Here is a 14,603-nt window from a genome sequence, read left to right as displayed (position 1 = left end):
CACATACTTTTAAAATCTCAGCCTTTCTAAAAAAAAATGTATACAGAGCACCTCAGCTTCCAAAAACACAAAGTACTAGATTAAGCCATTTATGCCTAGTGTTCCATTATTGGAATACTACGCTTGTGAGAGTTATTTATATTTTACTACTCAAGGTCATCGCCAAGGTCTGATTTTTCACCAAAAAAATTTGCAACCTCTGGCATAAATGGGTTAAAATACAAACTAGAGCCTAGTAAGATTATACTTTTCCCTCATGCCCTTGAAAATAATAAAACTGAAAAACTGCTTAGAAAAATATTTTCTACCCAATCTGATTCATTGAATTAACACACAGTATCTCTTCAGAAAGAGACAAAGGAAAAGCTAATGAATTTCAGTAGACATGAAATGGAAATGATGAATTCAGCAGAACTGAAAATAAGACGTTCTCTTCTTACACTCCATCACCAAGTCAATTCATATTTATCTTCCAAATAGCTTATGTTTCTTCCTCTCTGTTCTCTTTGTAACCACTGTAGTTCCAATGCTCACCTGAACTTATATAATGGCTACTTAACTGATCTTCCTACCTACTATTTACATACCACTTCTCCAACCCAACACCCAAAATTCTCTTGCAATACATCCTTCACAGTGCTGTAACTCTTTTTTTTTTTTTGAGACGGAGTCTCACTCTGTTGCCAGGCTGGAGCGCACTGGCGCAATCTCAGCTCACTGCAACCTCTGCCTCTCGGATTCAAGCCGTTCTCCTGCCTCAGCCTCCCGAGCAGCTAGGATTACAGGCATGCACCACTATGCCCAGCTAATTTTTGTATTTTTAGTAGAAGTCACCATGTTGGCCAGCATGGTCTTGATCTCTTGACCTTGTGATCCACCTCCCTCGGCCTCTCAAAGTGCTGGGATTACAGGCAGGAGCCACCATGCCCGGCCCACCGTGCTGTAACTCGTAAAGCAAAGTCATATATATTTATTTTCATGCATTCATATACACAAATATATACACATCTTCACTGTCTTTCAATTACTGAGTAGGACAAAATTAAAAATTTCTTAAACATGGCATGTAAGACCCAGAGTCTACTTACCTGGCTAATGTCATCATATCCTGTCACTTGCCCACAGGAACACTTGAAACATCATATTACCCTTCTTTTTTTGAGGGGAGGGGAAATCTAAATTCACATCATATTTTTTACGTCATTCTTCAAACACTCCATGCTAACCTGAGCCTCCCAGTTAATACAATTTATAGACTGAATTGTGTTCCCTAAAAATTCATATGTTGCTGGCTCTCTGCTCCCCCATTCTACAGAGAGCCTCATCCTCTCAGCAGCACCAGCCACATCATTGAGACATCATGGTGAAAGTGAAGGCCAGATTAAATGGATTTGGCCATAGTGGTGCCTGGTCACCAGAGCTCCTTTTAACTCTGGCAAAATGAATATTGTTGCCATCACTGACCCTTCAGTGACCTTCACTACATGGCTTAAATGTTCCAGCATGATTCCACCCATGGCAAGTTCTAGGGCACTGTCAAGGCTGAGAATTGGAAGCTTGTCATCAATGGAAATCCCATCACCCTCTTACAGGTGCAAGATTTCACCAAAATTAAATGGGGTGATTTGGGCACTGATTATGTTGTGGAGTCTACCAGCATCTTCACTACCATGAAGAAGGCTGAGGTTCACTTAGAGCAGTGAGCCAAAAGGTTCCTCATCTCTGCCCCTTCTGCTGATACCCCCATGTGATGGACATGAATCATGAGAAGTAGAAAAATGGCATTAAGATGGTCAGCAATGCCTCCTGCACTAACAACTGCTTAGCCACCCTGGACAACTGTGGCATCATGGAGGGACTCATGACCACAGTTCATGCCATCATTGGCACTCAGAAGACCATGGATGGCGCCTTTGGGATACTGTGGTGTGACAGCTGTGGGGCTCTCCAGAACATCATCCCTGCCTCTGCCTGTGTTGCCAAAGCTGTGGGCAAGGTTATCCCTGAGCTATAGGAAGCTTACTGGCATAACTTTCCATGTTCCCACTGCCAATGTGTTGGCTGTGGACCTGATGTGCAATCTGGAGAAACTTGCCAAATATGATGACATAAAGAAGATGGTAAAGCAGGCATTGGAGGGTCCCTTCAAAGGCATTCGGGACTACACTGAGCAACAGGTTGTCTCTTACAGCTTTACTAGTGATACTCATTCTTTCACCTTCGATGCTGGGGCTGGCACTGCCTTCAACAACCACTTTTTCAAACTCATTTTCTGATATGACAATGAATTTGGCTACAGCAACAGGGTGGTGGAACTCATGTTCCACCTGGCTTCCAGGTAAGAGCCCCTGGGTCACCAGCCCCAGCAAGAACACAACAGGGAGAGAGAGGCCCTCAGCGGCTGGGGAGTCCCTGCTGCACTGAGAATCTCCCCTGGACACAGTTTCTGTGTCAGACCCCCTGAAGAAGGAGGGACCTAGGGAGTACCACTTTGTCATGTACTATCAATAAAGTCCCTTGTACTCAACTCTCCAAAAAAAAAAAAAAAAACCATATGTTGAAGCCCTAATCCCCAATGTAATGGTATTTGGATACAGGTCCTTTATCAAGAGAATTAGAGTTAAATGAAGTCACAAGGGTGGGGCCCTAATCATCCCATGGCATTGGTGAGGAAGAGACACCAGAGAGTGCTCCTTCTCTCTCCTCCACCCTCTCACTCTCCCCCTCACCTTCTCCCTCTGCAAGCACAAAGGAAAGGCCATGTGAAGACAGAGCAAGAAGGTGGCCTTCTATAAGCCAGGAAGAGAACTCTCACCAGAAACCAAATTTGCCAGCACCTTTAACAGACTTCCAGCCTCCAGAACCATGAGAAAATAAATCACTGTTATTTAAGCCACCCAGTCTATGATACTTTGTTATGGCAGCCAAAGCAGACGAAAACATTATACATGTTATTCATCTTTTTTATTTGTCAAGTCAGCTGACCAATTCCCATCCCTTCAAATCTCAACTCGAATATTACATCCTCTTAGATCTCCTGATTCTGCAAGGTAGAGTAAGAACCTGCTCCTCTACCATCAACATCTGGTATGTATCTCCTATCAGAGCACTTAAACACTGTAATTCAAGGTATGTATCTGCATGCCTCCACAACATAAACCTAGAGGACAGAGACCATGGTCCTCTACCTTTAGCCCCAAGATCTAGCATAGTATCCAACACATTAAGTGTTTCAAAAACGTATGAGCTACATGAATTAGTTAAATCTAGATCATAGCTTTGCCATAAAATTATCTAGTTTTATTAGCAAAAGCATATCACTTAAAAGAAACTCTGAATATGCCACCTTCAAAAATATTTCAAGACCTTTTGTCAATCACTTAACCTAAATGCACACCTCATTCAAATATTTACATATGATGAGAAGAACCCTGTCCTAGATGGCTGAAATACTAACAGTCTTTAATTCACTATTTTCTTATTCTGACTGTTATAAAGATTTGTAGTTTTATTGATGATTCTCACTCATGTTCTAAAATAGGAGTTGGCAAACTATTGGCTGCCTGTGTTTATAAATAAAGTTTTCCTAGAACACAGTCATGTTCTTTGTTTACAAATTGTCTATGATTACTTCTGAGCTACAAGAGAGACACAAAGACCATACAGACAATACATCTAAAATACTTACTATCTATGCTTTAAGAAAAGTTTGCTGATTCCCGCTCCAGATAATTCAGGTTTACATACAAGAGACCTCGATGTTAACAAGGGAAATTAACATAAGTAGATTTGGCTTTCTTTAAAAAGCCAAAAACATACTTTAGAAATATACTCCGGAGCTAAAATACATAGAAAAACCACTAAAAAAAAGTGCTTACAAAAAGTACTCTTTTTCATGACACATCAAGGCAGGTAAAAAGAATTGAAAATATGACTTGACTATAAAATACATGCATCCTAAGAACTCCTGGAACTACAGAAAGTTACTCAACAATTTTATTCCCATTACAAGTTACATGTAATAAGTAATTTTTTTTATTTATGGAAAGTTATTTATTGAAAATTGTGAGACTAAATTATAAACAGAAACTTTAAAAAATTTATTAACTCCTAATGTATTTCCTAACATAAAAAATGAAAGACTAATGACCTATTTTTAACAAAGATAAATGTCTTCCATTAACAAGGATAAATTTTAGATGTACAAACAAATAAGCAAAATGTTATTGATATTAGTATAAAAACAAAAAGAATTAAGAAAGGAAATTCATTGACAAAGATTTAAAAGACTGATAGGGTCAAATCTGAAAAGATGCACAGATAAGGATTTTCATCAAAGTGTTATTTATAATAATGGGGAAACATTATAAATGTCTAAGCAGTCATCACTAGAAGATCAGTTAAATATATTTTTGTATCCTCAGAAGGAAATGCAATGTAGTCAAAACTGATGGATCTACACTTACTATCCTGAAGAGATGCCCACAATATGTTAACAGGCAGATTACCAAGAATTATATAAAACATAATCACATTTGTGTAAAAAACATGTAGAGTGCATGCAAGAAGAGAGGTGAACTCTGCATGCATTCAAGCACATAAAAATGTCTAGATGAAACAACATAGACAAAACTGTTAAATTGTGGCTATTGTTCCTTAGAGATATAGAGAGTGGATTGTTCTTTTTTTTACATTTTTTTCTTTCCTAGGTTTTTCTGAATGATCCTTTTATTATTTTTTTCAAATAATTCTATTTCCATTTCATGGTTAAAAAAAAAAAATCAAGACTTACCCAACTAAAAGAAGCAGTGCACAAATCACAACAAATCCCAAAGTATACTTGAGTGCCGTTTTAATTTGCTAGGTGCCAAAGACAAAAAGGTATAACATTTAGCAAGCCCTTTAAAATATAAAATATCCTTGCAACAGTTTAACAGTACCTTCACATCAGATACACGCTTACACTCAATAGTGTAAAGTTTCACTTTCAAGTTTCACTTGAAACTTTACACTACTGAAACTAAGGTTGAAAAACAACCTTAAAATTTATAGAAAATGGGTATACTACATCTTAAGTATCTTTGTAAAACATGAGATTCTTAAAATCTTTTCAATAGTTAGACCCTTGTAAAAACCAACCCACCTAAAGCATAGTTAATTCTCCAGTAGGCATCTTTAGTAAAAGTATCAGAATATGTAATAAAATATTCCCCCAGACAGCAATCAGAATCTACAATGCCCCAACCCAATACATCAAAATGGTTTATAACAATAATAAACACAATATACACGTTTGTGTTTGAGTATATACATGAGTATATATTAAATATATTTGTATATATACATACTCATATATACATATATAATTATATATTCACATATACACAAATATATGTGTATATATACTTACATACATTAATATATATTTTATACATATATAACATATACCATGCCAGGCACTGATAAGAACGTCACATATGTTAACTCATTTAATTCTCATAACAACTCTAAGATAGGTTGTTCTCATCTGTACTTTAGACATAAGGAAGATGAAGTCCAGAGAAGTTAATAATCTGTCCTAAGGCACATAGGTCATAAGTGATTAAATAAGTACTTAAGACCAGGAACTTGGGAATTTAAAAACTATGTTTTGCTTGGTGCCTATAATATACTCCAAAGGCTAAGAAAAGCAAATAAAGACAAAGCTGGACATTCTGAATACAAATAAAAAAGTTAATAATAATCTCATTTTAAATCAGTCAGAAATAACATTTGTCCTCTCAGACTAATGAAGTATCTAAAAATCATCTTTTAAAATTTGAATTAATGTTTCACATAGTTCTTATTCACAAAGGGGGTAAGATATTCTTTAGGAAAAAAACTAAAGAAAACGTAAAGAAGATCCTAAGATCAACCAAAGGGTAGAAGAATGTGCACTTTGGAAGAAGTGAAAGAGACTGCATAAATCTCATGGAGATTTTGTTAAATTTGTAACTAGCTACCTTACTTTAAATACCTTGGTTTTTCCAAATATACAATAATATAGTATCTGCAAATAACAATTTTGACTCTCTTCAGAAATATTTAAATATCTAATTTTTTTTCTCTAACATGCATTGATTATCACTCTAGGAGTCATTTAAAATACTGTTAATTTACTTGCTCCCAATCTTAATGCAAATGCTCTTGAAGTTTTAAGCATGATTAAGCATGATGCTAGCTTTTGACTTAATACATTTATTCTGTATTTAAATACAAATGTAAACAAGGTATAAAACAAAATCCTGTAAGTCAAAAAGACATTTAGTCTTATTGTACAACTGTTCCCCTAAATTACAGTGTTCGATTTTGACATATACCTTTTAACATATTTTTTCTTTGACCTATTAATTACTATATATTAATAGATTTCCTGATTTTCAGTCATCCATGCAATTGAGAGAGAGGCCCAACTCGGTTATATAAAATTAATATATTTCTAAGATGCTCCTGAATTATATTTACTATTATTTTAGTTGTTTATACCAATACTTAAGTGATAATGGTCTGCAGTTCTGAACATGCATGTGTGCTGTATTTGTCAGGTTTTTAAAATGTCAGTCTTTTTTCTTTTTCTGAGACGGAGTCTCACTCTTGTAGCCCAGGCTGGAGAGTAGTGGCGCGATCTCGGCTCACTGTAACCTCCGCCTCGCAGGTTCAGGCAATTCTCCTGCTTCAGCCTCCGGAGTAGCTGAGATTACAGGTCCCCGCCGCCATGCCCAGCTAATTTTTGTACTTTTAGTAGAGATGAGGTTTCGCCATGGTCAGGCTGGTCTCTTAACTCCTGACCTCAGGTGATCCGCCCACCTCGGCCTCCCAAAGTGCTGGGATTACAGGCAGGCGTGAGCCACAGCGCCCAGCCAAAAAAAAGTCAGCCTTATCCTGGATTAGTAAGAACAACCTACAAGTGCTCCTTCTTTATGCTTTTGAACAGGGGCCAGCAAACTACATTCAGTGTGCCACATCTGATTCATCTTCTGTTTCACTGGATCATAAAATGTTCATTGTCTCTGGATACTTTTAACACTATAATGGCAGACTTGAGTGGCTAAGACAGGGACCGTATAGCCCACAAATCCTAAACTATTTACTACCTGGCCTTCTACAGAAAAAATTGTGTATGCCTGATCTAGAATTGCTTTGTCTAAAACAATAGTTACAAGCCACATGTGGCTAGAAAGCACTTGACATGTGGCTAGCTTGAATTGTTGTGTAAAAAACAACCCAAATTTCAAAGACTTAGTGTGAAGAAAAGAAACAATATTTCATTAATAGTTTGTTTGACTATATTTGAAATAATATTTGGAATATATTATGTTAAATACAATGTATAATTAAAATTAATTTCAACTTTCTTTTTATTTTAATTTAGCTAACATTGTATTTCTATTAGACAACACTGCTCTAGAAAAAATCCATTCATTCATTCTCTGAAAAAGTAGGAAATATTATTTTTCTTTCCTAAACTAAGGTCTCTAAAATAAAGATACTTACAGTACATTTACTAGTATCATCATCATCCTTTTCTTCATAATAGAAGTAGACAAAAGGGATCCAGAAGAACACACAGAACAATATAACAGAATATAAAGCTGTGGAAATAAATAATAAACCGAGTTTTACTAAATACATACATACTTAATCATCGTTATCTATCTACATGTATATATATATGTATATATATTCACTTAACAAATTCACTCCCCTGATTCCCTCTTCTCATAACTCTTTCTATATAGTACATGATGCCCAAATAGCCTTCTCTGTCCCATGTCCCAGTAAATCAACAGTATTATCAGAATAACAACCCATAATTCAAGTTAACTTTACAGCAATTTCTAACAATAGTAATAACTGGGCCAAGAACAATTGTGGCAGCTGACATATGAGCTCTTACTCTGTACTAACTACAATGCTGAGAACTTCCTGTAAACCATCTCATTTAAATGAACTTTAACTTTTGTGTTCATTCCAATTTAAATTTGAGTACACCTAACACAAGATTTGCTATTCCGCCAAGTTAAAGAAACAGCTATAAATAATATTGTCTTTTTGATATAAATAATTTTCTCATCTTAAGTTTAAAAAAATATGCAGTATTATATAACCAATCTTACACAAATCAAAATAGAGAAAAGATAGAAAGAATAGTAGAACGGTAAAATCAGACTCTCTATTTACCCATCAATGGACACTGGGGTTGCTTCCAAATTTTGCAATTTGTGAATAATGCAGCTATGAACATGGAAGGACAAATAGCTCTTCATGACCCTGTTTTCAATTCTTAGATTATATTCAAAATCAGATTCAACATTAACTGATAGGAATTACTATTTATCTGCTTTTTTTAAAAAAAATGTTAGATTTGACAGACTTTTAACTGGCAGTCAGTCAAAATATTTATCTAAATTCAATATAGAGCTTAAGCCAAAGATATAGTATCTTTAACAATAAAAACAGAATAAGGAACATTTGAGACTTAAGCCTAAGAAACCTGTTTTTAAAATCTGCATATTCACATTCATTCGTTTGTACATATTCATGAAAAATAATAGTACCAGTATAATTATATAAAGCAATTACAGAATGATAATCATTGTATTCCTTTATAAAAGAAAGCAACTGTTACATTCTCAGACCCATTAGAATGGCTACCAACAAAAAACAATAATAATGACAAGTGTTGTCAAGGATGTGGAGAAACTGGAACCCTGTGTGCTGCTGGTAGGAATGTAAAATGGTATAGCAGCTGTGGAAAACTGTATGATGTTTCCTAAAAAAAATGAAAAATGGCGTTACATATGATCCAGCAATTCCACTTCCGGGTGTATGCACACAAGAGTTGAAAACAGACTCTCGAAGAGTTATTTGTACACCCATGTTCATAACTGCATTGTTCACAGTAACTAAAACATGAAAGCCACCCAAGTGTCCATTGATGGATGGATAGAGGCAAAATGTGTTATACAGGAGATCGGGACCATCCTAGCTAACACGGTGAAACCCCATCTCCACTAAAAATACAAAAATTAGCCAGGCGTGGTGGGGGCGCCTATAGTCCCAGCTACTCAGGAGGCTGACGCAGGGGAATGGCGTGAACCTGGGAGGCAGAGCTTGCAGTGAGCCGAGATCACGCCACTGCACTCCAGCCTGGGCGACAGAGACAGACTCCGTCTCAAAAAAATAAAAATTAAAAAAAAAGGGAAGGAAATGATATATGCTACAACACAGATGAACTTAGCATAACCAGGACATTATGCTAAGTGAAATAAGCCAGTCACAAAAAGACAAATACGACATGACTCCACTTATATGAGGTACTGAGAGTAGTCAAAATCAAGGATACAGAAAGTAGGACGGTGGTTGTCAGAAGGAGAGGGGAAGGGCAGAATAGAAAGTTACTATTAAAAAGGTATAGTTTCAATTTTACAAGATGGAAAGTGTTATAGAGATGAATGGCACCAATGGCTGCATATTATGAACATATTTAATACCACTGAATAGTACACTTGAAATGGTTAAGATGGTAAAAAAACATGGAAAAAATGCATGTTAGTAATGTATAATAAAATCTAAATTACTTATTGTGTTGGAAGAAATGACTTTAAAGAGTTTTCTTAACATTTGCTAGCACTATCTCATTTATCTGGAGGACACTTATGAAACAGCCCTACTACATGCGAAACAGATAAAAGAAACTCAAATCAAATAGGACCCTAAATAATCAACAGAGGGGCAGAGTTAATTTATACTTAGCAATCACAAAATGTCAACATACTGCATTTGGCAATATACACATTTAATGAAATTTATGCAGGCTTTTAATATTAGGAGCAACTAATAGTGACAATAAGTCTGTTAGGGCAATGAATATTGGTGTTTCTGCTACAAACCAAAGAGTAGTGAGTTTTAACATTTCTATTGCAAATCTAAGAGCCAACAGACATAAACATTTATCTGCAAGGAACTTAAACAAATTTACAAGAAATAACCGCATCAAAAAGTGGGTAAAGGACATGAACAGACACTTCTCAAAAGAAGACATTTATGCAGCCAACAAACATATGAAAAAAAGCTCATCATCACTGGTCAATAAGAAATGCAAATCAAAACCACAATGAGATACCATCTTGAGCCAATTAGAATGGTTATTAAGTCAGGAAATAACAGATGCTGGAGAGGATATGGAGAAACAGGAATGCTTTTACACTGTTGGTGGGAGTGTAAACTAGTTCAACCATTGTGGAAGACAGTGTGGCGATTCCTCAAGGATTTAGAACCAGAAATACCATTTGACCCAGCAATCCCATTACTGGGTATACACCCAAAGTATCATAAATCATTCTACTATAAAGACACATGCATACATATGTTTACTGCAGCACTATTTACAATAGCAAAGACTTGGAACCAACCCAAATGCCCATCAATGATAGACTGGATAAAGAAAATGTGGCACATATACACCATGGAATACTATGCAGCCATAAAAAAGAATAAGTTCATGTCCTTTGCAGGGACACGGATGAAGCTGGAAGTCATCATTCTCAGCAAACTAACACAGGAAACAGAAAACCAAACATCTCATGTTCTCACTCATAAGTGGGAGTTGAACAATGAGAACACATGGACACAGGGAGGGGAACATCATACACCGGGGCCTGTTGTGGGGTGGGGTCAAGGTGAGGGGAGAGCATTAGGACAAATACCTAATGCATGCAGGGCTTAAAACCTAGATGATGAGTTGATAGGTGCAGCAAACCACCATGGCACATGTATACCTATGTAACAAACCTGCACATTCTGCACATGTATCCCAGAACTTAAATTAAAAAAAACAAAAAACAAAAAACTGTAACAAGTATTCCAAAGCTTTAAAAACTTAAACACAAAATGCCATTTGTAAATCACCCTAAATACCATGCCAATATTAGGATTAAAATAATCAAATAAAATAATTTGTGTAAAATAGAAAAAAAAAAACTGAATTAGCACAACAGACTTGAGTAGGCTGACAGCCTCACAGCAAAAACTTTGATAAACTGATAGGAGGAGTAAGGTTTAGCTTCAGCCTGAGTATGCCCCTTGTGTCTATTACTTGGTGGGCTTGGCCTTTAGATAGCAAAACAGCATAATGACTATTTTATAAGCATTTCTTGTGCTCCTAATCTTGTGTGATAAACAATCTTTTGAACACCTAAGTTAGCATTATATTTAATTAGCATAGCAAAGTATGAGACAAATTCCTGTACCTCAATAAAAAGACACCTCTTTTAAAAAATGGGCAAAGACTTCAATACTTCACATTAGAAAATATACACAATTTCTGGGCATGGTGGCTCACACCTGTAATCTCAGCACTTTGGGAAGCCGAGGCAGGCAGATCACCTGAGTTCAGGAATTCCAGGCCAGCCTGGCCAACATAATGAGATCCTGTCACTACTAAAAATACAAAAAAACTAGCCAAGCATGGTGGCAAGCACCCATAATCCCAGCTACTCAGGAGGCTGAGGCAGGAGAAATCCCTTAAACCCAGGAGGCAGAGGTTGCAGTAAGCGCAGATCGCGCCACTGCATGCAGCCTGGGTGACAGAGAAGGACTCCATCTCAAAAAAAAAAAAAAAAAAAGAAAAAGAAAATATACACAATGGCCAACAAGCACATTTTAAAAGATGCTCATCACCATAGTCATCAGGAAAATGCAAAGTAAATCTAAATGGCTAAAATTAAACTGGCAATACCAAGTGTTGACAAGAATGCAGAACAACTAATGTTATCATACTTTACTTGTAGGAGTGAGGTACAACACTGTAAAAAACTGTTTAGTAGTTTCTTATCAAGTTAAACATGTACCTATCACGTGACCCAACAATTTTCTTACTCCAGCAATAAAGGACAACAACTTATGTAAAAGGACCTCTGCCCAGAGAAGTTTGGTTGATTTGCAGAGTCCAGGGCATTTATTGGAGACTTGCAAAACAAGCACATTTGCCTAAGTGACCAGCTTTGATTACCAAAACTACAGACTCCAAAAAGGAAAGCAAGAATTCACCAAAAATCATGTTTTTGCACAATCTAAACTAGCCGATAGTGCATGGTTCCATATCCAGCTGTACAAAACCACCTTTCAATTAGTAACATAGAGAACACACACCAAGGGCTAAGTTCCTAGGAGTTAGTCAAAGGTAAGCCACACAAGCAGGACCTCCCTGAAAACATACAAGCATTCAGCAATATTAGGTCTGCTGCATTAATTCTTTCACAAGAATGATGTTCAGAGAAACATTATATGCAGTGATCAAAAACTGGAAATGATCCAAATGATCATCAACAAGTGGACGGATAAGCAAACGGAGTGATATATTCACATAAAAGACGATCACACAGCAATAAAAAAGAAACATGAGAAACAGATGAATCTCATAGACCTTGTGTTGACTAAAACAAGCCCAGACACAAGAGTTCCTTTCTATGATTGAACATAAGGAAGTTCTAGAATGGACAACACTAATCTGAGAAGTCAAAAAAAAAAAATGGGGCAGCTATTGACTTAAAAGATGTATGGCAACCAAAATTCTCATGTTGCTGGTAAGAGTGCCCACAAAAGTTTTTAGCAATCAACATCTGGGGAAATGAAGTGGAGAACAGACACAATTCTCAACAGACTATATCCCTCTAGTAGTCAATGATTCAAAATAGGTTTAAAACTGCTCTAAGTATTTGTTTCCCTGATACAACCTTCTAAGCTATCTTCTAATAATCTAACTGTTCTTTCTCAGTGTCCTTTATAAAGATTTCTTCTTTTAGTGCATAAATGTTGAACTGCAAAGAGAGAATTAGAATTAAATGAACATTCATTTTATAACATTTATCATATGATCAGTTCTAATGTCAAGTTGAGTTTATATATCTGTAAATGGGGGAAAAAATATTGCTGCCTCCACTATCATGAAACAGGAAAAACTGCTTTTTTAAAAGTTCTACATCAAACTCATAGCCATTTTCAAAGGCAAATTATTCTTAACTCTAAGTTATGACACCCTCATATCCTAACATCTCTATAAAATATGCTTTTACTTATAAATGTTTTTGTTAAAAGATTGCTACTAGCAAATAAAAGACAAACAGATTTTTGGTTTAGCAGACCCACTAACATCAAAGAACACATTAAGAAAAAATTTTTAAGCCTCATGTCCACAGAAATTGAGCGAAATTAAACTCATGAAACAAGTTGTTTTTTTAAAACAACTTATCAAGAACTAGCAAAAAACAAGTGAATAGAGAGCCACTTAAAGGTCATGGACAAAAACTACCAAAGAATACATAGTAATTCCTAAAATTTTTAAACATACACGAAGGAACAATCTACCTTTCAAAAGCCACGTATCATTAAATTATTACTCACATGAAAATTAACTTGGATACATTAGACTTTTAAATTGTTAAAATTTTTTTAAAAGTATCCTTCCCAACTACCAATGAAAATAGCTAACATTTACATCAAAACACAATGACAAAGAAAAACTTAGTCAATATTTTGACAGAATAATTAGTCATTACAAAGCTTTTTGTTTTAGAGGTCAAAGTATAAAGATATTCTGGGAACTCTAAAAGCCTTCTAAAATTATCTATTTACCCAGATGAAAAACTCGTGAGTCAAGACTGATAGCTGCATATCTATACCCATTTCCTTTCAGCTGGCACTCCCTTTTTTGACCTTCCCCCTTCCTACTGCAGCCTACTTGAAACTCATACATGATGGCTTAAACTTTAGCACCATTTTAAAATCTGTGGTGACTTTTAAGATGGAAATTATGTCCTAAGGATGGAGAGTAGAGAAGGAATGAGCTTAGTACTCTCATGATGTTATGGCACTGCCATACCAGCCCTGGATAGCCTATCTCCATACTTTAAGTGAGACTGAAATACTATATGGCTATTTAAGCCAGGAACTTCTGCACTGCTAATAGCAGCCATATGTAATTCCTGAAACAGAATTTGGTACTAGAAATGGGCAAATTCAAATATTTATTCCTGAGCTATTCCAAGCCCTTGGTCATCTTGTCTGTGAAGGGTAGGTATAATAAATCTCAACTAACTTTTGCCACTGAACATGGTAATATCATGAGGTGCCACAGAATCCCATGGGTTCAAGAATCACTTCTCCTTGCATTAACTGTGTAGCAGCAACACTACTTCCCCTAATAGGGTCAAACACTCCATCTGATATGGTAACTATTCACTGGAATAAGAAGATCAAAGTGGCCTGGTAGAAATCATACCTTCTAATTGAAGGGAACCATTATTCATCCTACAGTGGAAGTACTCCCAGATGTCTAGTAAGAATTATAAACCAGTATGCAAGGTAAGAAGCAAAAGTTTTGTAACAAACCACTCAAAATTACTAATAAATGAACTACTCAATATTGAATTAGGAATAATAGTGTAAACTTCTATGCTCACTTCTACTTCTTAGTTACCAGTAACAAGTATATATTTTATGGGAGAAAGAGAAACATTAAGTGCTCACTGGTCCCCAGCATTCTCTAAAATGTAGACAGACTT

At 36.0% G+C, this 14,603-nt stretch overlaps 1 protein-coding gene and 1 pseudogene across 1 annotated transcript in view; one reads left to right on the top strand and one right to left on the bottom strand.

The window, feature by feature from the left end:
- The window catches only part of LMBRD1 (LMBR1 domain containing 1), a 123,744-nt gene that overhangs the window by 70,679 nt on the left and 38,462 nt on the right, over positions 1–14,603 (bottom strand). The window contains exons 4-5 of the mRNA XM_003271088.3: positions 7,534–7,631; positions 4,793–4,860 (exon numbers count right to left, since the gene is read on the bottom strand). Coding sequence (XP_003271136.1) covers positions 4,793–4,860; positions 7,534–7,631 — 166 coding nt within the window. The remainder of the gene's footprint in view (positions 1–4,792; positions 4,861–7,533; positions 7,632–14,603) is intronic.
- LOC115834429 lies at positions 959–2,342 on the top strand (annotated as a pseudogene).

The sequence above is a fragment of the Nomascus leucogenys genome, chromosome 3, assembly GCF_006542625.1.
Source record: "Nomascus leucogenys isolate Asia chromosome 3, Asia_NLE_v1, whole genome shotgun sequence".
Classification (NCBI taxonomy): domain Eukaryota; kingdom Metazoa; phylum Chordata; class Mammalia; order Primates; family Hylobatidae; genus Nomascus; species Nomascus leucogenys.
Note: the sequence above shows the minus strand (reverse complement) of the source record. Positions and strands in the feature narration are given on the sequence as shown.